The following is a 24158-nucleotide window of genomic DNA, read 5'->3' on the forward strand; positions in this document are numbered from 1 at the left end:
TTTAGATATAATTTTTGATATTTTTTTACTAGTGGGTGCAGGACACTATAGTTCGTTTATGCAATTGAGGATAACAAAATAAAGTGAACTGATACATATTATACCTAAAAATTCTTCAGTGGACTATCAGTAAAATTGATAAAAATTTGGTACCAAAAAATATTCAGACACTTTGACCTGACCATGTTTTGCTTAAAGGGGTCATTGGATGCAAACTTCACTTTTACATGTTGTTTGAACATCAATGTGTGTTGGCAGTGTATGTACAAATGTACCCTATATTGATAAAAATCCATGCAGTGGTTTTTAATTAATTTGGTGTGGCGTCACGCCGACAGAGGCCACTCCCACGATAGTTGATTGACATGAGCGTCTCACCTCAGATCAGCTGTAACAGTCCAACCTTCATTGTTTCGATGCCAGAGCAGGGATGCAAGTTAGACAAGAATATCTCAGATTGAGCGATTGAGGTGTTGTGTTGCTGGATGTAATATTGAACATAGTGGTCGTCTTTTTTACTCCCGACATCTGAGCCGCTGAAGATGCAGTGGATTACATTTGTTTGTGAAGGGAATGCGATCCGATCTACATAAATGCGTCTATGTTCGCGCAAATCATTCATGATCCAGCTTCACCTACAGCAGAAGTAAGTATAAGGGTTTTTTTTTTTTTTTTATAAATCTCTGCAATCACCTTTCCTAATAACGTGCTAGTTAGCAAGCGCTAAACGCACTAAATACGGCTAAAGTAAACAATCTCTCAGAGCAGCTTGTCACTCCACAGAGAGAAGAGAGGGGCGGGGCGAGTAGAGCTCATTTGCATTTAAAGGAACAATCCCTCAGAATGGGATGATTTTTAGCAGAGCTCATTTTGACAAGGTAAAAAGGGCGTTGTTTTACACAACCATTGAGAATTTTTAACCAAAGTATATTATAGAGTTTTCATTAAGACCCTACCGAAACATATCAACTTATGAAAAATGTGCATCCGATGACCCCTTTAAGAGTTTTTTTAGTTGCTAATGTAACCTTTTTACACCACAGACTGAACAAAATTAAACATTGCTTGGTAATTGGTGAACAAAGTATTGATAGTTGTGTAAATATTGTCATACTAACAGTTGTCTGAATTTTTGGTTGATTGTAAGCCATTACATATTTTTCTATCAAAGTTATCTGAAATTATCAACATGAATTTGTTCTGACACAGCTTAACTCCGATTTCTTGTCATATTTTATTACCATTTTCTAAACTATAGCGAATAAACTGCAATCGTGAGAAATGTTGAAGGTGTCTGAATAAATTTTGGTTTGACTACATATACTGTCCATGTAAAGATAAAACAGTATTCTTTTGTAAGTTATGTACAAATGTATAAAGGGAATCCAATAGTAATGCCTTTAAAAAACAATGGCAACAATCCTTTTATCATGATACATGAAAAGAATATTATATATTCAGTGGTGCAGTGCCACTTCTTTGAATATTCAATAGCTTGGACTGTTTGCATATTTATATTTAAATATTTAATTAACTTTTATGCTGCTGCATTGCACTTTACAATAGGTTTAAGTCATCAACATGAGTTAATGAATTCAGTGCCATGAACAAGCATTTATTCAGTGCAAATAAAATGGTAATTATGCTTAAATTTGCCATCATTCATTGTGAACTCATGTTCATGCATAATACATTAAATAATGCTGATAACTGATATTAAAATATGCATAAATGAACATTAATAAATGCTGTGAAATTATTGTTCATTGTTCACCTAATGTAACGTTATTGTAAAGTAGTTACACATAGATCTTGCAGTATTGTGGCTGAATCTAAAAGTTATTCATAAAGAGATCCCCTGTTCATGAGAGCTTTGAGAGCTGTTTGGATTAGTGATGCAGGCCCGTGGTTTACTCAACAGCTTTAGTGCTGTGTGGAAGTAGGAGAGAAATGAACTGCACAGATTTTAACCTTGATTACTAAGCAGGGGGTGGAGGTACAGAGGGAGAGAGAATGAAACCAGGGAAATAAAGGGAAGAAGGAGAGGGTAAGAAGGTGAGAAGGACAGATTTCAACACTTCTTGGTGTATCAGGTGGACGATTTCAGTTCTTTGCGTCTTTCAGGTGACCTTCCATCCTTTCTTTCATCTCATCGACTGGTAGGCCTATTTTCCTTATTTTATGAGTCATGTAATAGATGTAGCTCTTTAACTCAGTAGTATACATGTGTTACAATATCAGGAATTGCAGCTTGGGTTCATCAAAAGAATATTGTAAGATTATTTCATCTAAAGCCTTTAATGTTACTAGTTTACATAGAAACACATCAAGTGCAAAAAGTGCCCTTATCCATGTTTAGTGATACTGTAGGTGTCTTGAGATTTATAGAAGCTGAAAGAAATTTTCAACATACTGTAGTTAAAGATAGATGTGTGCTACTTGCAGTTTGTTTATATAGTTAATGTTTCAATTTTACAACAATCTTTTCCATCCTTTTGAAAGTCATTCACAAACTTTGTTTGTTTTATAATTTATGAGGACACTAAGAATACTTCACTATTATTGCTGTATTATTCCTGAATCAGGCTTTCCATGTTGTTTTGTCACTCATGTCCACAGTATAATCTGATTACGGTATTAATCTGCTCCTTGTGTAATTAGCATTATGCTATGACACACATTTAAGTCCTTGAGTTTCTTCTACGTCCAGTGGAAAATGCAATACAGAGTCCAACTCACTGTCAACAAAAAAATTATGACATGAATTACATGGAGATCTGATTTTGTATACAAGTAAATGTGATTCTCAGAAGACCTGGTTAAACTTTTACTTTTTAAAGAATAGAGACAAACTTCATCGACTGTGAAGGTGAAAAAAGTTCCACTCATGTTATTTTGTTAATCATTCAAAGTCACATGTGCCAATATATATATAAAAACAGTACAGATCAATGTGCAGGACAATGACATTATAGCAAAACAAGACAAGAGTTACAGAAAAAAAAATGCCTTGTCTATAGACTGGTGCAAAGGAAAAAAATGTAAAATTAATATTAGAAATAATTGTTTTAGGTGACCAACTTCAAGGTGAGCTTAATGTGAAAAGACACTAATCTGACTCGGAGGCATGGGTGTTAAAGAATAAATGACCTAATGAATTTGATTTAGACAGAGGTCAAAGAATAGTGAACCAAAACCCAAAAGCAACGACTGCAACGGTGAAAAAGGTTCCATGCACTCACACTATAACTCAATTTAGTATGAGCTTTAGCTACTGGGATTGAAACATAAGCTGATTATAGTTTCCTAAATCAGCAAAAAAGCTATAAGTGTTTCCTTAACAAAGAAAAGGCCTTCGGGGGTCTCACCTCTATGCCATAAAAATGAAGAGCGATGAAGATCTGTAAGGCACGGCTGGGAAGAAAGAGACAACTTTCTAGTTTGTCATTCTGTTATTCTGTAACACAGTTTGCCATTTATTTCATACAGAACTATTGCAGAATGGAAACAGACTCTGTGACTTGCTCTAAGAAATCTGAATCTCACGATGAATGCACTAGTGAACAAGGAAAAATCCACATCAATGATGATAGGGAAGCAGCAAATACAGCCGCAGACCCACAAGATATTAAAAACAAGGACAGCAAAGCTATTAGTGGGTTAGAAAAGACAGAAACACCTGACAGCAGTTTCCCTCCTCAACCTCACGATCATCCCACCTCCTCACCACCAGATGTAGCCATTGAGGCAATGGAAGATTTGAGCAGTACAGTTGAAAGTGAGTCGAATGGTGATCAAGAGTGGCCACCAGTGCCAGGACTAGAAGAAGACATCCAGTCAGAGAGGAATGAGTGTCAGGCCACTGAGTTTCAGGATGAGGTGAAGGAAAACACTGAAACTAGTGAAGATTTTCAGACAACTGAGAATGAAGAACCTGTTACCATAACACAGGTAGACAAAGGCTCATTGCAAACACCAAAGGTGGCCAATGAAGACGAGGGACATGAGCTAGAATCACATGGTGACTCTGACTCAATTGTGTTTCTGTCAGAAAACAGTGAAGAACAAAACATAGACAGCAAACCGGTGGACTATGCCACCACCAGAGAGCAGTGGGTGAGACGGGACAGCCGCGATGAACCGTCAAACCTGACGTATTCAAAGAGCTCTTCAAAAAGCCTTCACACTAAGGCCAAACCTTCATCAAGTAAATCCACAACTGAAGCTGTGGTTAATGTGGAGAGCATCCAGCAGGGGGAGCCTGAGGTAAACAACCCAAGCGATCTGAATGAGAATGAGGTGGTACAACAGGTGTGTGGTGATGCTCCGCCCCTAGAAACAGTTGCAGGCGATCCAGCCAATCCAGAGCAAGGTAACTCTGGTGAAGTAAAAGAGCCATTGATAATGCCACAGGGGAGGAGGGACAGTAAAAGGGAGGGTAGTGAAACAGGTGAAGAGCGAAAGCAAATAGTGTGTTTCACAGAAACAGGTGGGACTGAAGGGAAGCAGCTGGGGGAGGTTAAAGATCAAAGACAGGAACGGGAAAACAACGGACAGAGAGCAGAGTCCCAGTCAAGCACAAAGCCTCATCTGGAAGAAGGGAAAGTCAACAGAATGCAGGTGGAAAATTTTGATGACAGCCAGAGCGATAGTGGCGTATCAGCAGATTTCTCTCCTAACAGTATAGCAGATGTCTTGGAGGGCCATGATAATGATGCTCCTCAGCCGTCTGAATCTCCACCTAACGAAACTCCCATTGAGAGGGAGATCCGTTTGACCATGAAGAGAGAGCAGAGTCTAAGGCGTTCTCGAGGACTGGGCGACACCACTGACAGGACTAACGAGTATGTGGAAATTCCACTGAGAAGGCCTATTCTATCCCAGGACCTCCAGATGAGACCCAACCCAAGCCACAGCAAAGACCGGCAGTTTGCCGGAAAGAAGATGCAGAAGGAAATCAGCGCGGAGACAGAGAGGGAGAAGATTCTGGTTGAACTGGGCCGACTACCTGGCTTCTATGACAAGGGTTCAGAGGTACAGCTTCAAGAAAAAAAGCAGCTCTTTGAGTCATTCCAAGAGCCGAAGGAATCAGCGATAGCTGTTAGCAGAAGATCTCCCACTTTAGAGTCTGCGGCTGGATTACAAGAAGTTGATTCTGCTGTTGATGTTAAACAACGCCTAACGCACTTCTCACAAACGTCTCCCACGCCACCAGCCCAGTATGGAGGCTCCAACGGCAGCCCTCCTGCCGCTCGAGGACCTGGTCTATCTGAGGGAATCAAGGGCCAGATAATCATCATAGAGGCCAACACTATTCCCATAACTATGGGAGGACCAAACGGAGGTTATAAGACCACCTCATGGACAGAAGGAGGATCTGCAAAAGCGGTGAATTCACCAAACGTGAGGGCTTCTTCTGCCGAGCCTATTAGATCAAGACAAAGCCCACATTTAGAAGTGACTGAAGATGAAGATTTGAGTTTAGTGAAGGAGAACCCTTTCTTCAAGCTCCGCTCTTCTATGAGTCTGCAGTCTCAGGTGGAGCTGGACATTAAGGAGGCTAAGGAGAGGGAACGAGAACTACAGAGACAGAGAAACAGTCTTTATGGAAGAGTAGCCATGTATACAGAAGAAGGAAGAGGAATGGATTTGAGGACAGACATTAGAGTGAACGAGGAAAGGGAAAACTCTTGGCAAGAGAGTCCCCCACCTCAACGGACAAATTTGACTCCAGCAGGCCGCCAAACAGAGACGATCACCACTAGTACGTCAGGTGAGTCATCGTAAGCAGCATGTAAAATTTTGGTTTCGGTTCACAGAGCAGTTCAAGTCAACTGAAGAAGTCCACACCATTGGTGCTCTGAAGTTTGTAGGTGTAACAGAACATATTGAAGGTAGGGATAATATGCATTGGATGATAAATGAATAACGTAACTGAAAACTCAAAGATGCAGTTCATGCATTACCTGGGAATCAAACAAATGACTTCTGCATTTCTAACACCATGCTCAACCTGGACAAAAGAAGCATTTGTCATTCAAATTCTGTTGCATTCAAATTATACATTTTATCAGTTCATCCTTATTCCTGTGAACAAATCCATAATTATTGCATTGCTAGCACCACACACTACTGTTTATTAAACAGAGGATACATATGCAGCAAACACATGAGATTTGTAACAAATTCTAAAAAATAACTATTCATTTAAAGGCTATACATTTATCCAGAATGATTTGCATTGCATTCAAGATATATGTATACATTCCTTAGGAATCAAACCAATACTATCCAATTTGAGCTATTTTTAAATAGTGTGACTCCAACACTTTATTGTGGGTGTATATGATCATAAACATTTGATTTGATTGGATGCTGGTAGTTTGTGCTTCACCATGGCAGTGAACAAACAAATAGCCAAAATGCTAAATGGGGTTACGTCACCAGTACTAACGTAAACCGGATATTGAAATTTCTGTGTTATTAGTCAAATGCTCTGACTTTAGCAAAGTACGACTAAAAGTACTGTGGTCTGGAAAGGTGCAGATAATGCATTTGTGAAATACAGCATGTGTGCTTTTTAGCATGTTGTGACTTCTTGAATTTATTTTTAACTATTAAGTTGTTGAAATGCCTGATAGTCATCATATAGAGAAATGATCCAAGCATTTATGCTAACAATTACTGACTCAGATTTAGTATTAAACTGAGGGGGAAGCGAAAATCACCTCCGAGTAATTTTTAAGCTTTTTTTTTCATATCTACTTTCACTTTAGCATCTGACTTATTTTTAATTGAAAAAAAAAACAATACTTATTCACAAGGGCAATCCTATAAAATTATTTAGCACAATATTTCTGCCAAAATGCCATAGTACGGCTATTTTTACATTGCCCTTCATAGTGTGAAATTCTGCTGTATTTGAAGATACTTCATGTTTAAACACTTGAAATAAGTTTTTTAGAGAAATGTTAAAATAATACTAAGAAAGATATGTGCCTACTTGTCTGTACTTTGTTGTTTTCTCACTCAATGATCATTATGCAAGGATGAGACTGTCCTGTTCATTCATGGATTATACAGTACATTTACTGAAATAAACATTTGTCTTCTGCTTATAGTGCGTCAATCCACTGGAAAACTGGACCTAACATGGCCACCACCACAATCTGACGAAGGACAAAGACAACAGTCAGAGGTAAATTACTTTTTGTTTGAAACACTTTTAAAAGCCATCGTGTTCTTAATTTCCGATACTAAATGTGCAGTTAGACTTCTGTTATGGTGAAAGTTTTGGGCTGGTGGCAACCCAAAGGTCTGAGGTTCAAATTTTGAATTCGGTAGACTATGAGTTGAGGTTTTACTTGAACAATAAACAGATACCAAAGCTCTTTATAACCGTCAAACGGTAATCAAAGAGTATCAAAGTTTCAGTCACCCACCCTGTGCAAATACAACCACACAGAAATGTGACGCTGCTGGAAAAGCGGCTTATCTTTCTTTGTATAATGAGAGTTGAGAGCAGAGTTCATACTAGCTGCATTCTTTAGAATCAAGATTATGTCATGACTGTATTATCACTATTACCACTGAATCATTCTCCTCAGCCAGGAAAGTATAATGTAACCAGCACAGTCAAAACCAATAGGTGTTGCCAAGTGAACACTGGCTTTATCTGAAGAGGCTGTATTTCAGTTAATCTCAGGTCTTGTTTGCTTAGAGAAAAGTGCCTACCTTGATGTATGACGAAGTTAAAATTGCATGCTCTGCTCCTGTGTTTGTTTCCATTTAAAAGGAATAATTCACCCAAAATGAAAAGCCTGTCATCATTCCTTCACCCTAAAGTCTTTGTAAACTTTTATGACCTCATTTGTCAAATACAAAAAGATGTTAGACAAGTAAAAGGTGACCAGGGGCTACAAAAATGAGAAAAAAAAAATTATGTTTGTGCATTGCATTCTATGCTACCTTTACATTGTTATTCAGTAAAAAGTCAAATGCATTCACTTTTCAATTCAAACTCAAATGTACTTATTTGAATGTACGCATATTCAAATTTGGTGTGTTGTGATCACTTACGTGGCATGTGAAAACCAGTTACAATATGGCACCACTGACATCAAATCTTGTGTGACATTTCGATATGCCATATTTGAATGTACACAAATATGGATGATATTTGAGACAGTTTTCAGTGAATAACAACTCCGTTTGCTTTCAGAAGACTAATTTAATAATGTGTTTTGTCATTTGGTTTGTAAAAGATTCTTCAGAATATCTCCTTCATTAAGGAAAAATGTCAAATGTGTTTAAAACAATGCATGATTTAGTCAGTTATAATACAAAAAGCCTACAAAAAAAATGGTACAAAAGCTGTTACTGGGGCAGTACCCTTTCAAAAGGTACATACTTGTACGTTATTTACCACTACACTGTAAAAAATAAAAAACACAAACAACAACTGAGTCAACTTAAAATAAATTGTTACCCCGCTGCCTTAAAATTTTTAAGTTCAGTCTAAAATAAGTTTAGTCAACTTGAAATGTTAAGTTGTACTAAGTAACAACTTAGATATTTGTGTTTGCTAAACTTAACAGATGGGTAAGTAACCCAGCTGCCTTAAAATTTTAAGCTGATTCAAATCAAATATCTAAGTTGTCACTTAGTATAATTTAACATTTCAAGTAGAATAAACTTTTTTTGAGTTGACTGAACTTAAAATTTTAAGGTAGCCAGGTTACAAATTATTTTAAGTTGACTCAAAAAAAATTTTTTTTTTACAGTGTAAGGGGTGCATTTAAGTACACTGAATGTACATTTTAGTACCTTAAGTTTATTAGTACCTTAAGGGCACATTTTTATACCTTTCAAAAAGGTACCCGCCCTAGTGACAGCTGTTGTACCTTTTTTTATGAGAGGCTCCCTAGTAAAAAGTAACAGATTTAAAACGCATTTATTTTATACTAAGTATATTTACTGACATATTTCTTGAGACTTACTGATATAAAAGTTTTAAACTTTACTTGGAGTACTACTTGTGTACAGTGCACATGTTTTAATATTACGTGTAAATATGTTTTAATGTCAGTGCGTATGAGGATTGTTTGATCTTTAAATAATATCGGTCTTTAAATGCAAAATATTTAAAGTGTACCCAAAGTATACTTACAATTTAGCACAATCAAATATACTTAGGTAATCTTTAGTTGGACTTCAGTACTACTTCCGCACAGTTCAAGTGTATTAAGCACAAAATTAGTTGTTAGCAGACTTTAAATATACCAGGTTAGTATACTAAAAGTACAACAGCAGGGAATTTTATTAAGTACACAATAAGTAAATGTATTTGTAGTATACTTCACATGAATTAAATTAATTTTAAATAAATTGTAGTATATATATATATATATAGTTTTTTTTTCTTTCACTTTTTCACTGGGGTTACTGATACAAAAACAATAAAAAAAGGCTGTAATTAAACTTTATTTGGAGTACTACTTGTGCACAATGCACATTTCGTTTGCACCGCGCTCTTCCGTCACTTCATCTTTTATGTAATATTAAGCCTAAAATATGTTTTAATGTCACTATTGTTGAGGGCTGTGTGATCTTTAAATAATATCGGTCTTTAAATGGAAAATATTTAAAGTGTACCTAAAGTATACTTGCAGTAGTTCCACTTTAGCACAATTAAATATACTGAAGTATGTTTTTAGTTGTACTTCAGCACTATGTCTGCACAATTAAAGTGCATTATAAGTACAAAATTAGTTGTTCCAGCATACTAAAAGTACAATTGCAGGGTATTTTTATTAAGCACATAATATGTATTCATAGTATACTTAGCATGAAATAAATGTATTTTAAATACATTTTAGTATATTAGTTTTTCACTAGGGGTATGTTACGTAAGCTAAAGGTGCTCAATTTCAAATTCACTTACTAATGTTCTTATTCTAATGTTCTGATAAATACAGAAAACGGTAAAGATCCCAAGGCAGAGAAATCCATTACTCGAGCGCTGGGAGTCAGGGATGGTGAACGGCCATGTGGAAGACGACGACTGAGAATGAAACCCAACTACAGCATCCTGATATAAACAACATGAAGCCCAGTCAACTAAATACACTGGGCTAAAGTAAAGCGTACGAACAAATGATCAGTTTTCCCACAAACCTATCCGAAAGGAAACCAGTTTGAGTACCACGTGCCATTACGGGTGGATAAAGAGCATCAATTGCCTCAGAAAAGAGACTATAGTTATCCAATCTGATATTCCACAAAACACACCGTGTAAATAACAAATGAGCCAAACTGGTGTTAATGGTAGTAGGCATGGCAGTGTTTATTCTTGTTACATAGGCTCTAATGATTTCAAATGTAATAATTATGTCAGTGTAATTCTCTGCTTTACAGTTATACAGATATGTATAATCAGTTAACATAGCTGCTTATCTCATAGTAATAAAACACACTGGAATACTGTAAGATTATAAAATAATTATATTTAAATGAACATTATTGGATAGATATTTCATTACTGAGTAGAAAAGCTAAATTATACTGGGAAATGGCTTTATTAATGCATATATGATAAAAATGATCAAATAAATAAAGTGTTAATCAGCTTTTCTTTTTATTTGCGAAGACTCAAACTGCTGAATGTGACTCATTGTTAGTATTATGATAAAGGTTTGGCCCTCGAGGTCCGAAACTAGATAACTGACTTCACAACAGGCACAATGACCAGGATGTAATGTTTACGCCATATCAATGGGTGAGATTTTCAAAATAACAATTAATGAGGGCGATGGTCTAACATTCAAAGCCCTTTGCTTGTTCAATGACATCACAGTCCATTCTAACCTGCATACTCAGCCCGTGCTGTGAGGTATGAATACTCGACTGCCGTGACTCAACACGCCAGTGGGCATTCAAATTTGTCACCATGGTGATGATGGTACTGTAGGAAAGGTACAAAGAAAACGTCCGAGCCCGAGCGAGATTAGTCATGAGTGAGATCACAACACACACACACGCAGCACGCTTTACTGACCCTCTAGTTGCCTGTGAATTATTCATTCACTCTTTCTCAGCACAATTAGCCAAGGCTGCATGGGAATGATCATTTCAAATATTGCTGCATCGATACTACTGGAGAAAGGCTGCCCATTGCTTTCAGATTTCAATGAGCCTAATCCAAATGACCTTTAAGACCAATAAACAATACTTCTGTGACAAGTACTCTTAGGAAAACAAAAATATGATTAGTGACACAAGGGTAGTTTCTGGCAAAACATCTAATTGCTATTTGTTTGACAGTATTCTAGTGACCAAGCTTTGTTTTGTTCCAGCCTAAGCGTTTCTATGTAAATACAGGGTTAAAGGGACAGTTCACTCAAAAATGATTTGAGTTCTGTCATTATTTACTCACCCTCAGGTTGTTCCAAATGTGTATGAGTTTCTTATGGAAGCCTGTTTCCGCCAAATAAAAAAAGGAAATTGTGACTTCTCTCACAATTCTTACTTTTTTTTCCTCGCAATTTCAAATGTACATCTCGCAAGTCAGAATTTTTCTCAGAATTGTCATATAAACTTGCAGTTCTGACATTTTTTCTCAGAACTGTGAGATATAAATGCACAGTTGCAAATTATGAAGTCAGAATTACTAGATATAAAGTCAGAACTATGGGATATAAGCACAATTGCAAGAAATAAAGTCAGAATTGCGAGATAAACTTGCAATTCTGACTTTTTTTTTCGCAATTGCGACTTTGTATCTCGCAATTCTGACATTTTTTCTCAGAATTATGATATATAAACTTGCAATTGTGAGTCAAGTTATGAGGAGAAAAAAAAGACTACGAGTTTATATCACACAATTCTGACTTCACTTCTCAGAATTACGACTTTATACGAATTTATAACTCGCAATTGTATCTCACAATTCTGAGAAAAAAAAAAAGTCAGAATTGTGAGATAAGTCGCAATAACCTTTTGCAGCCATTTACTTTTTTCGAACAAGTTCGAGCACAACGGCGGATGATTCATTTTCCACTTAAGTCGAGGCTGGGGTGCGATATACAGTATATCGTCTGCCATAATATGGTAAGTGTTGTTGTTATGATGTGCTATCTGACACTCAAAACTCAAAATTCAAGCATTCTAAATTGTAGTCGGCAAAAATGCTTCTATATGCTTTATGCATATTTATATAATTTAACAATCTATATCACACAGAGTACCGTTTTTCTGCAGATATCAGCATGATAACACATTTAATAATCATTTTAGTTAAGTAAAACAATAAGTGACTTACATTTTAGACATATTACTTGTTTTTGCCAACGAAAATAGTTCCGAACAAAGATCACAGCACTGTTTTGCGTCTCTGAGCAATGTAAGGTGTTTCCTTATTGAATGAATCACCTTTTTGAACGAATCGGTTGATAAAAATGATTCAATGATTCACTCATTAACACTTGCTGCCACCTACTGGTGGTTTTAATGTCACATTTTGACTATTTTTTCATGACTTAAATAATTTCAAATATCAGTATTTATTTTATGTTAAAAACAAAACATCAGGCCTATTTATGCATCTGTAACTGTAGTTTAAATGCATCCATGTCCCCTCTGAGATACATTAAACTGTGTCAACAGGCCTACATCTAAATTTCAGATGCAGATTCCAGAAATGTTTTCTTCGGAATGAAAAACACTAAGTGCCGGATGAAGTGCTTCTTATTCTTACCCAAAAATACAAAATAAAAGGAAGAGTTAAAACTGAACACAATCTTGCTACTTAAGCTGTGTATGAACATTTTATATATATTTATTTGCTTCTTTTCCATTTTGCATTACTTGTACTTTTACTTTCAATACTTGAGTACTTTTAAGATTTAAAAACTAGTTTTTGTACTTAAGTACAATAAACATCACACACTAAGACTTTTACTCAAGTAGTATTCTAAACTGTGACTTCAACTTCCACCAAAGTCATTTTCTGGTAATTTATTTTACTGAAGTATGGCTTTCAGGTACTTTATACGCCACTGCCTGTAAGAACAGCACATTTTTGTATTTACCGGTAAATTCGTTCCGGTAATTTTACGGCAATTTACTAGAATTACTGTGTGAAAGGGGATCATGGCTACTGTCGACTGTGTGATTACCAACATTCTTCAAAATATCTTATTTTGTGCTCAGAAGAAAGAAGGTCGTACAGATTTGGAGCAGTGAAGAGTGAGTAAATGATGACAGAATTTCATTTGTGTTTTACAGGACAAAGCAGCTAAACTAAGGTCAATTACGGTTATCTCCAGCTGTAAGAGAGCTATAAATGGTTTATGGTTTGATAATAAGTTATGGTAAGAATTCACATAGTTTCAGACTATGTGAAAATATAAATATGAACAAAATAAAGTCTTTAAAAAACTAGTATCAATTAATAGATGTTTAATTTTCTTACGAAAAATGTAGCTCTGGCATGACTGTCAAATGAATTTCCTTTAAAAAGTTTCATGATAAGCAAAGAGGAACTGAAAGAAGTTCTTAATAACCACTTGAACTAAGTAACATTAGTAAGACATTACAAAAAGTGCAAATAAAAGCTATGACTTTTCAGCTTTAGGTGATTAAATCTTTAAAATGAATTGTAAAGATTTAATATCCAACATGCAAAACTGCCAGTGCTTCACTGAAATATCAATCTCACATAATATCTAGATGTCCAGAGCCCCCTGCTGACAGAAAAAAAAAACAAAAAAAAAAAAAAAAAACATATCTTAATTAACAAATACTATGAACTATACAGTAGATTGTTTACTCGTACATTAATTCACAAATATACAAAATGTTTCAGTGTTTAAATTAACATCACAATATACAGAATATGTCAAACAAAATGTACATGTAGCACAAAATACAGCATCTGGTTAACCCAAAGAGATAGATAGATAGATAGATAGATAGATAGATAGATAGATAGATAGATAGATATCAGCAAAGTGAGGGGTTCTTAAAGGTTGCCATGGGAGTGTCATAGATGGGCTCTGAAAATGAGGGTCGTCCTCTAAGCATTTGTCTGTTGTCCTGTAAATGGGAAACACGTGCGTGTTAAAATCATGTAAGAGCTGTAACAAGTCATACAAGTTTCTCATAGCGGACATAATGCAACATGCTGAGGATGTTGGCAAACACTGTATGATGCAAAGACATTTTATTCCATGGTCTTATTCTTGCTCTGTCATTCTTGTCTAAAGAAATCAGCATACTGGTAACCTCAGTATTTAGAACGAGATATAAGATACTACTGTAGTGGGGTCTTTTGAAAAGGGAAGGTTTGAAATGCTGCATCTTTACCTCAGATTCAGTATCAACACGCTGCAGAGTGAGGTCTGATGAAAAAATAAGTCATAGTGAGAGAGACTCAATAAATTTGAACGCAAACTCAAATCTGTAATACTTATTATTTTTATTATTATATAATGATAGGAGATGTATGTAGCGATGTAGACATGTTACTTGCTCTGAAGAGATTGTCACAATCACTTACCAACAATATGATCTCTGGCATGAACATGCTGCCAAAATTTTTCTTGATCTCTGTGGAAAGAGGTTTATTATATTTATTATTATTTTATAACTTTTATATCATTTTAGGAGTGTACTACAATATTAAAATAACTTATAATTTAAATGTATAAAATTAACATTAATTACAAATTAATTATTAACATTATTAATATTATAAATTAATATAAATTAATTAATATAATTAATAATATCATCTAATATAATATATAATCATGTAATCAGTGTTTAAAATATCTATATAAATATTTACAGAATATTAAAATAATTATAGAAATATACACTACGGTTCAAAAGTTTATTAATTTTTAATTTTTAAAATTTAATTTTAAAATATATAAAAAATATTTCATATTGTGACATATTATTGTAATTTAAAAATAACTTTTATACTGTATGATATATTATTTCAAATGTAATTTATTGCTGTGAGGCAAAGCTGAATTTTAAGCAGCTTCAGTGTCACGTGATCCTTCAGAAATTATTTTAATATTTAATTTTTTAAATCATTTAATATTTTTATTTTAATTCTAGGATTTTTTGATTAATAGAAGTTACAAAACTTACAAAAAATAGTATTTATTCAAAACACATTATAAATAAAAAATATAAAAGCTGAATAAATAAGTTTTCCATTTTAATTGATAAATGGTTTGTTAGGATGGGACAATATTTGGCCAAGATACAACTATTTGAAAATCTAGAATTTGAGGGTGCAAAAAAAAAAACAACAACAGAAAATTGCATTTAAAGTTGTCCAAATGAAGTTCTTAGCAATGCATATTACTAATCAAAAATTAAGTTTTGATATATTTATGGTAGGAAATTTACAAAATATCTTTACTTAATATCCTAATTATTGTTGGCATATAAGAAAAATCAATAATTTTGTCTTTACTGCCACTTTTGATCAATTTAATGAATTCTTGCTGAATAAAAGTATATATAATACTGAAGAGTAGTGTATACTTAAATTATTTAGATAATTATTATTATTGTAACTTAAATAGTTGAGCACAATGATAGACAGGGAACAGATAGTGATGTAATAATGTATACTCTGCAAGTCGCTTGAGATAAAAATGTCTGTCCAATAAATAAACGTAATTGCAATTTTGATCAAATATCAGGTACGGTCTTCAGTATTGTGTCTCACCTTTGTCTCCTTCTCTCTGCCATGTTTTTGACTGCAAATAAATGGATAGAGATTGCATTTCAATTTATATTAATGAGGATTACATGCATGAATGAAAAACAAACAACGGGTGTTTTCACTTTGTTTTCTTCCAGTATTTAATTAAATGGATTGAGAAGATAATCACCACTGGGTATTATAGTTCATTAGAGACTAGACTTAACTAATGTAAACTTACGAGCAACTAAAATAAGAGACCGGATATCTAATACTCACTATGTCTGTGCATGGCAAAGCCAAGGATTGCCACCACTATGAGGAACAGAACACCGGCAGACACCGAGCCAACAATCAGAGCCAGGTCTGTGTTGCATTTCCACAGACATAAATGAAAACAAAGAGTGTTTTTAGATACCAGAATATTTGATTTGCTTGCAAATCCAAAGCGAGACTTAAATGTTACCTGTAGAGGTCGATGTGCATGAGTGATATCCTGAAAAATATACAGTAAATCAGATTTTAAGGTCTTATTTATGTAACATTATGAGATATCATATCACATTCAGTATAATACATTTAGTACCTGTAATGCATGGGATATTTACTGGTGAGCTCATTTTAGAGAACACCTTAGAGTTGCCCAAAGACACGCTGTACTGACACTGATACTGTCCACCATGTTCATTATGGGTGGGTACAGGAAATCTAGCACTGTGCTGGGTTAGGGAAGCCTGATGAGTCACCTCAGGTGACAGATTGCCCACACGATATAAATAGAAGAAGCCTTGCGGATATGAAGGTGACCCAACACACTCTAGAACTTCACCTTTGTGTCGGGACCAGAACAGAGTGGGGACTGGGAGCTCTGAGAGAGGAAACACAAACACATATAGTGACGTGAGAACATTTGCCTAATAGAACAAATTTGCAAGAGTAGTTACACATCAAAGTGAGATGTCTTATACTGCCTACACCCAAAAATGAACATTCTGTCACCAGTTACTCACCTTACATTCCAAAGTTGTGTGAATTTCTTTCTTGTTTTGAACACAAAAGATAATTTGAAGAAATAGCTGACGACAGCCATTGACTTCCATAGTATGGAATAAAATACTATAGAGGCTGTTTTTCAAAAATATCTTCCTTTGTGTTCAACAGAAGAAACTTATACAAATTTAGAACAACATGAGAGTGAGTAAATGGCAAAATTTCATTTTTGGGTGAACTAACTCCTGATCAAGGGGATTCCTACTGGAATGGCTGGATTTCACTTGTGAAATATTGCAGAGCAATGGCAAATTTGACCGTACGTATAGGCAGCATCACAAATCATGTAACTTCATAAAGGTGTGGTTATGTTAGAGACATTTCTATGATATATAATGGGCAAAATGTCCATTGTCTATTGTCACTAGGGTTGTGATGTAAGAAACATAGCATGCACAGAAGTCACTTAAATCAAGCAGCTTTTGGTTGGTCAATGCAGCAAATTTCAGCTAAAATTTGCAGTATGGCTCACTTCAACCAGACGTGAAATTTGTGCAGGAAAATCGTACATAAAATGCTTACATAAAATCCCATGTTTTTTATTAAAATGAGTGGATATTGTTCACCAAAATTCACAGACCAATGACAGCATGTTGCCAAGTTAACAACTCCAAGTGTAAAAAACATATTGTACACCAATACATATAGTGCACTTTTTTTTAAACTATTTTTATCAATACTATAATTATGTTCTATAAGTATGCATGCGTGTAAACATTAATACAATCCAAACATGATATGTACTCCATGTTGGAATAGTCATGATTACCTGATGTATTACAATATTAGCAGTAGGTCATCTGAGTATTTTACACCTACTGTTTTATGAATACTATAGTGTTTGGACATAGCTGTATAAGAGTTGTATAATAGTTGTATAAAATCCAAGATAAACATGTGATATGCACACAAGATGTAATCAGAATAGCATGCACATCAATCCGACAATTGTCTCCTCACCTATGACAGTAATGTGTACCGGCTGACTGGTTGTGGAGTTCACTTGTCCTGTCTTCGCAGATTTGAGTTGGTAGAGGCAGACATACTCCCCACCGTCCTCCCGTCCCATTGTCTTCACACTGAAATGAGCTTCATGGGACTGAGACACCAGCTGAGCTGGAGCAACCATGGAGCCTGGTGTTCCTTTGGCTCTCCGGAGCAAGAGGAAAGCCTCAGGAGGCTGCTTCTGAGGGTCAGGTGGAGCCTGGCAGTGGAATGACAGCGTCTCACCAGGATTGACATGCCCACTAGAGGGCTCGACCATCAAGTGAGGCGATGGAGGGGGACTGACAGAGACTACGTCAAGAAGAAGAAAGTTATCAGCATTTAGTGTTTTTAGAATATATGTGTGGTGGGAAAAAAAGCTAAGTGACAGAAATACTAACATACTGATTGAAATACAACACTAAAGACGTAAAGCACTGCAGGGTGGAGTAGTTTGGTTTAGTGGTTACTAGCTTTCAACTGTAGATGGCTGTTTCTTTAACCGTCACACCATTGTGACCTCAAAACACTTCTCACTGCAGCAGTGCAAACTGCCTAAACCTGTGCCTCAGCCAACAGAGATTCATGCGCATATATATTTGCAAAAAACAGATAACTTTTTTTTTTTTAATTGTGTTAGTTAGCTGTATTTTATATATATATATATATATATATATATATATATAAAAAAATCAGTACTGCTTGAAAGTTTGTGAACCCTTTAGAATTTTCTATTTCGGCATAAATATGACCAAAAAGTTCATCAGATTTTCAAACAAGGAGAACCCAATTAAACAAATGAGATGAAAATATATACTTTATCATTTATTTATTATGAAAAATCATCCAGCGTTAAATATTTGTGAGTTGCAAAAGTATGTAAATCTCTAGGATGAACCTAATTTGAAGGTGAAATTAGAATCTGTTTGTTCAGAAATGTTTTCAGTAGGATGACAATTAGGTGTCAGTTTATGCCCTGTTTTATTTAAAGAACAGGGATCTGTTTGTGAAAATGAATCATGGCAACAAACAAAGGAGATCTCTGAGGACCTCAGAAAAAGAGCTGGAAAAGGTTACAAAACCATCTCTAAAGAGTTTGGACTTCACAAATCCACAGTCAGATGTACAAATGTACAAATGGAGGAAATTCTAGACCGCAGTTACCCTCCCCAGAAGTGGTCGACCAACAAAGATCACTCCTTTCCGAGGTTGCAAAGAACCCCAGGATAACTTCTAAGCAACTACAGGCCTTTCTCACATTGGTTAATGTTGAAGTTCATGAGTCCATCATCAGGAGAATAATGAACAACCATGGTGTGCATGGCAGGGTTGCAAGGTGAAAGGCACAACTCTCCAAAAAACACTGCTGCCTGTCTGCAGTTTGATAAAGATCATGTGGATAAGTCAGAAGGCTAGTGAAAAAATGTTTTGTGGACGAATGAGACCAAAATATAATTTTTGGTTTAAATAAAAAGTGTTATGTTTGGAGAAAGAAAAACACTGCATTCCAGCATGAGAAGAACCTTATCCCATCTGTGAAACATGGTGGTGGTAGTATCATGGTTTGGGCCTGTTTTGCTGCATCTGGGCCAGGATGACTTACCATCATTGATGGAACAATAAATTCTGAATTATACCAGCAAATTCTAAAGGAAAATGTCAGGACATCTGTCCATGAACTAAAATCTAAAGAGAAAGTGTGTCATGCGGCACAAGTCATTCTACCAAAAAATGGTTAAACAAGAACAAAGGTAATGGCAGAGTCAAAGTCCGGAGCTCAATCCAATTAAAACATTGTGGAAGGATCTGAAGCAAGCAGTTCTTAGGTCGAAACCCACCAACATCTCAGGGTTTAAGCGTTTATGTACTAAAGAATGGGCTAAAATTCCTACAAGTCGTTGTGCAGGACTGATCAGCAGTTACAGAAAATGTTACCTGCAGTTATTGCTTTAAAAAGGGGTCACAACAGATACTGAAAGCAAAGATTCACATACTTTTGCACCTCGAAATATTTAACACTGGATCATTTTTCTCAATAACTAAATGACAAATTATTTTTGTCTTGTTTGATTGGATTCTCTTTGTCAACTTTAAGGACTTGTGTGAAAATCTGATGATGTTTTGCGTTATATTTATGCAGAAATATAGAAAATTCTAAAGGGTTTAAACTTTCAAGCAGCACTGTATATACATCAAATGTACATTTTGACCTTGTGGGGACTTTTTTTTTGGTCTTCTTGAAACAAGCTTATAAATCATACATAAATTATAAATTTACAAATGCAAAAAGTTTTGTGTGAGGGGTAGGTTTAAGGTAAGGGGTTTGAAAATACAGTTTGTACAGTATAAAACAATTATGTCTATGGAATCTCCCCATAAAACATAAAAACCAGTGTTGCATGTGTGTGGGTGTGTGGGTGTGTGTGTGTACTTAACACAACAATATAATAAAGAAACACTCACCTTCTGGCTCTGGCTGCATATAGAAACTGATCATGCTTCTGTCATACTGACAGCAATATAGGTTCTCTTTTTCTGTATCCTTTCCCCTAAGAATAAAGTGAGCCCTTTGCTGTTCGCTTGGATGCTCAACCTTATCTATTAGCTGTTGCATTTTGTAAAGTTTAAATACAAGTCCACCATAACCCTCTGGAGCCTGACACACCAACTCAACAGATGAGCCTCCGACGGCTGTCTGGTTAAGTGTAGGAGCTGGTGGGGCAGAATATTCAGCAGCTGCAACATCAAGGAAAGTGAATACATTAAAAAAAAAGCTTTCCATTGATGTATGGTTTGTTAGGATAGGACAACATTTGTCCAAGATACAACTATTTGAAAATCTGGAATCTGAGGGTGCAAAAAAATCTAAATGTTGAGAAAATCACCTTTAAAGTTGTCCAAATGAAGTTCTTAGCAATGCATATTACTAATCAGAAATTATATTTACAATAGGACATTTACAAAACATCTTAATGGAACGTGATCTTTACTTAACATCTTAATGATTTTTGGCATAAAAGAAAAAGCGATAATTTTGCCCCATACAATGTATTGTTGGCTATTGCTACAAATATACCCGTGCAACTTAAAACTGGTTTTGTGGTCCTGTTCATCTAAATATATTCATAAGAACAGGGATTTCAACCATAAGTGGTCCAAAAGCAACTTAATATTAAAATTAAACTTTAAAGACACATATTTAGATATTGTTTACACTGTTTTTATACAATAGATTACAGTGAGATAGATATTGTGCTCATATAGAAATATAAATGTGGAAAAACCACACACTTACCACTAAAATGCAGCTTGAGGATGATCAAAGCTGTGAGGAAATAACCACAAAATGGCATTCTTCCAGTGCCTAAGTCCAGTTTCTTCACAGCTATTAGAGCTTCAGAAAGTCTTACAGTCTGTGTATATATTTATACAAGCATCTGTCTTTATGACTTGTGGATTAAGTGGCAGACAGATGTGTAAAATCTGAACCTCCCTTCCCATTCACTTGCGCAAGCTTCCTCATCCACGCATGAAAAGCGCCAACGAACAGGTTTCATATGTTTAAGAAAACCACATCCTTCCATCACAGCAAAGAAGAAAGGCAGAAAGACACTCCCACGAGTGGCCCATGTTAGCTAATACCACATATGACAATGACAGGAAATTGATGTATTCATGTGCAAAACTCACTCATCTGTGTGTCCTCTGTTTCCAAATCACCTTAAATGTGATATTTCTGAGTGTGTACGTCCTCCATTTCTCACCCTAAAAACAGAATTGGCCACTAAGGATGACACATCCACCCAATATTCAGATTAGTGGTTGATATGGACCAATATTGTTTCTTTTTGTGTTCCTCTCAACCATGAACATGTGGTTAAGATAGTAATGCAGGAACTGTGTTTTAACTCTAACATCATGTTTACTGCAGCTGGGAGGAACTGTGGTCATTTGATTGTTTTGTCAGTGTCACACGGACAGGAAAACAAATATTGACATTTCTGTTTCTTGTCTTGTGCATTTTCTCCCTTTTCATAATCTTCGAGCATTGAGCTTTTTTGATCCATATATTGTGAATTGTCTTTAGGAGAGACCACCTAAAAATGACCTTTGACCCAAAGTTTAAGTAATTCAAACCTATGTAACTCATCAGTCTTGTGTTACTTCCAGAATTTCGTATAAAACTTTCATAATCAACAAGCACCATTATCTTTTATCATAATAACCATCAGAATTTGTTTGCCACAGTAGTAATACCATAGTAATACTCAGATACATTTAAAAATAACTTTTATAAATAATCTTTTTAGTCTTGAGGTTAAATGGCACAACATCCTTTCTGTATACTGTATAAATACATACTGGCTACTTTGTATGTGATATCCTGAAACTATTTTAGGGAACTGACATTTTATGAGAACTCTGTGGGACGTTTCTAAAACATTCCGCTGTAAATAAAAATAGTACCAGTACTAGTTTGGACACATCCATGCATCCTCTGAAATTTCTATATTCCTCATTTTAAAATTAGAGTAAGTGTTTAATAAACATGAAATAACACAAATGGAAATGTGGGGATTTTGTTTTGACCAAAACATGTTATACAAAGCAAAACTGCCTTATATTTTAGCTTCTGCAATGCAGCCACTCTTGCACAGATCACAGCAGTGCAAGCACTAGGCATTCTCTAAACCAACTTCATGAGATGCCACTTGTACAGAAAATATGAAGTAATGGATTAGGCTAAAAGCCTGCAATCATGCAGATAACTTAAAGGACAAGTCCACCTCCAAAACAAAGATTCACATATAATGTACTCACCTCCTTGTCATCCAAGATGTTCATGTCTTTCTTTCTTCAGTCGTAAAGAAATTATGTTTTTTGAGGAAAACATTTCAGCATTTTTCTCCATATAATGGACTGATATGGTGCCCCGGTTTTGAACTTCCAAAATGCCGTTCAAATGCGGCTTCAAACGATCCCAAATGCAGTTGTAAACGATTCCAGCCAAGGAAGAAGGGTCTTATCTAGTGAAACGATCGGTTATTTTCTTAAAAATAATACAATTTATATACTTTTTTTTTTTTATGTCAAACGCTAGTCTTGTCTTACTCTGCCTGGACTGTTTGTTTTTTTTTTCAGTTCATGACAGTTAGTGTATGTCGAAAAACTCCCATCTCATGTGTTTTACCTCAACTTCAACGTCATCCTATATCGCTGTTTTACCTTTTTTGTTAAGGGTGTTTGATCTTCTTTGCATGTTCACTTTGCAAAGACTGGGTAGGTACTTCTGCAGCGATGTAGGATGATTTTGAAATGATTTTTGAAGTTGAGGGAGAAAATACGATTGGAGTTTTTCGACATACCCTGTCTTGAGCCAGAATACACAGAGTTCATTCAGAGCAAGGCAAGACGAGCATTTGAGATTAAAAGACGACAAACAGATACAATAGGTGCCTAAGCACTTCTTTACCTTTACTCCTTCAGTGGCATAGTCTGCAGCATCACATGATCCTTCAAAAATCAGTCCAATATGATGAATTGCTGCTCAAGGAACATTTCTTATTATCAATGTTGAAAACAGTTGGGTTTTTTTGTAGTACCCGTATCAAATTTAAATTATATATTTTATTTTTACATAATTGTCTGCCACGCTTTTCATCAGTTCAAGGAGATACAAGAAAGGAGATGCAAGAAAATTGACTCACAGAATAAAAACATTAGAGTACACAGAAATAAAATAAATAAATAAATAAATAATAATAATAATATATATATTTATTTTGTCTAATGAAAAGTTCTAAATAATCATAGTAAAATAAGTCAGTTGTGTGTAATCATAGTGACTAAAGAATGACTTACTTTTTACTTTCAGGCTTGTTTTCAGGTACTACTATGCAAATGGATTTTAAGACATTTTGACGTTGCAGATCTGCTTGTGTTTATTTAGCCACTTCATTTGAGTGACCTTACCCGATCTGTTTGTGTATTTTGCTCTCACGGACCCACGCAGGCACGGTAAAAATGCATAGGAAAATGATGTGTTCTCATTCAAATGAGTCAGCGCAGTGGCTTTCAACAAAGGCAACTCGGCAGCGAGGTCTGACGGTGTAAATGTATGTGTGTGCTGTTATCTGCAGGGTAAGAGGCATCAGAGGGACCCAGAGCTCTATTATCTCATACAGGACAGGAGGCCTGTCATCAGCCTAATCACGCTGATAACCGCTCTCCAGAACATAATCACCTACTGAACACCGGCCTTCTGAGAATCGCACACTCACACAGACACTTAAGTGAATTTATACGTTTCACAGGAGATGTATCGCATGAAATTAGAGCTCTGAGCACAAATGTAGACACTGTATATTCTAATTCCTCTCACTTAACACCCTTGATA

The 24158-nt window shown here is 35.5% G+C and overlaps 3 protein-coding genes across 6 annotated transcripts in view; 1 reads left to right on the forward strand and 2 right to left on the reverse strand.

The window, feature by feature from the left end:
• The window catches only part of plppr2b (phospholipid phosphatase related 2b), a 147379-nt gene that overhangs the window by 120490 nt on the left and 2731 nt on the right, over positions 1-24158 (reverse strand). The gene's annotated exons all lie outside the window — the stretch shown is intronic.
• On the forward strand, positions 1910-17930 carry misp3 (MISP family member 3). 3 transcript variants are annotated; one of them, XM_051112644.1, is made up of 4 exons: positions 1910-2159; positions 3490-5773; positions 7122-7198; positions 17798-17930. In XM_051112644.1, exons 2-4 carry the CDS (start codon positions 3502-3504, stop codon positions 17801-17803), a joined length of 2355 nt encoding a protein of 784 aa, XP_050968601.1. In that variant the 5' UTR covers positions 1910-2159; positions 3490-3501; the 3' UTR covers positions 17804-17930. The 3 variants fall into 3 exon arrangements, with proteins under 3 accessions (XP_050968601.1, XP_050968600.1, XP_050968599.1); XM_051112643.1 differs by lacking the exon at positions 17798-17930 and adding an exon at positions 9978-11242 and having other exon boundaries at positions 1910-2124; XM_051112642.1 differs by lacking the exon at positions 17798-17930 and adding an exon at positions 9978-11240.
• On the reverse strand, positions 13444-24131 carry LOC127166939 (uncharacterized). Of its 2 annotated transcripts, XM_051112658.1 has the most exons (12): positions 23624-24131; positions 23235-23275; positions 21057-22788; positions 20225-20497; positions 17738-18073; positions 16314-16595; positions 16194-16223; positions 16007-16093; positions 15752-15782; positions 14558-14607; positions 14365-14399; positions 13444-14094 (listed from the first exon to the last, which is right to left on the reverse strand). In XM_051112658.1, exons 3-12 carry the CDS (start codon positions 21112-21114, stop codon positions 14002-14004), a joined length of 1275 nt encoding a protein of 424 aa, XP_050968615.1. In that variant the 5' UTR covers positions 21115-22788; positions 23235-23275; positions 23624-24131; the 3' UTR covers positions 13444-14001. The 2 variants fall into 2 exon arrangements, with proteins under 2 accessions (XP_050968615.1, XP_050968614.1); XM_051112657.1 differs by lacking the exon at positions 23624-24131 and having other exon boundaries at positions 23235-23420.

Source organism: Labeo rohita, chromosome 6, assembly GCF_022985175.1.
Source record: "Labeo rohita strain BAU-BD-2019 chromosome 6, IGBB_LRoh.1.0, whole genome shotgun sequence".
NCBI lineage: Eukaryota > Metazoa > Chordata > Actinopteri > Cypriniformes > Cyprinidae > Labeo > Labeo rohita.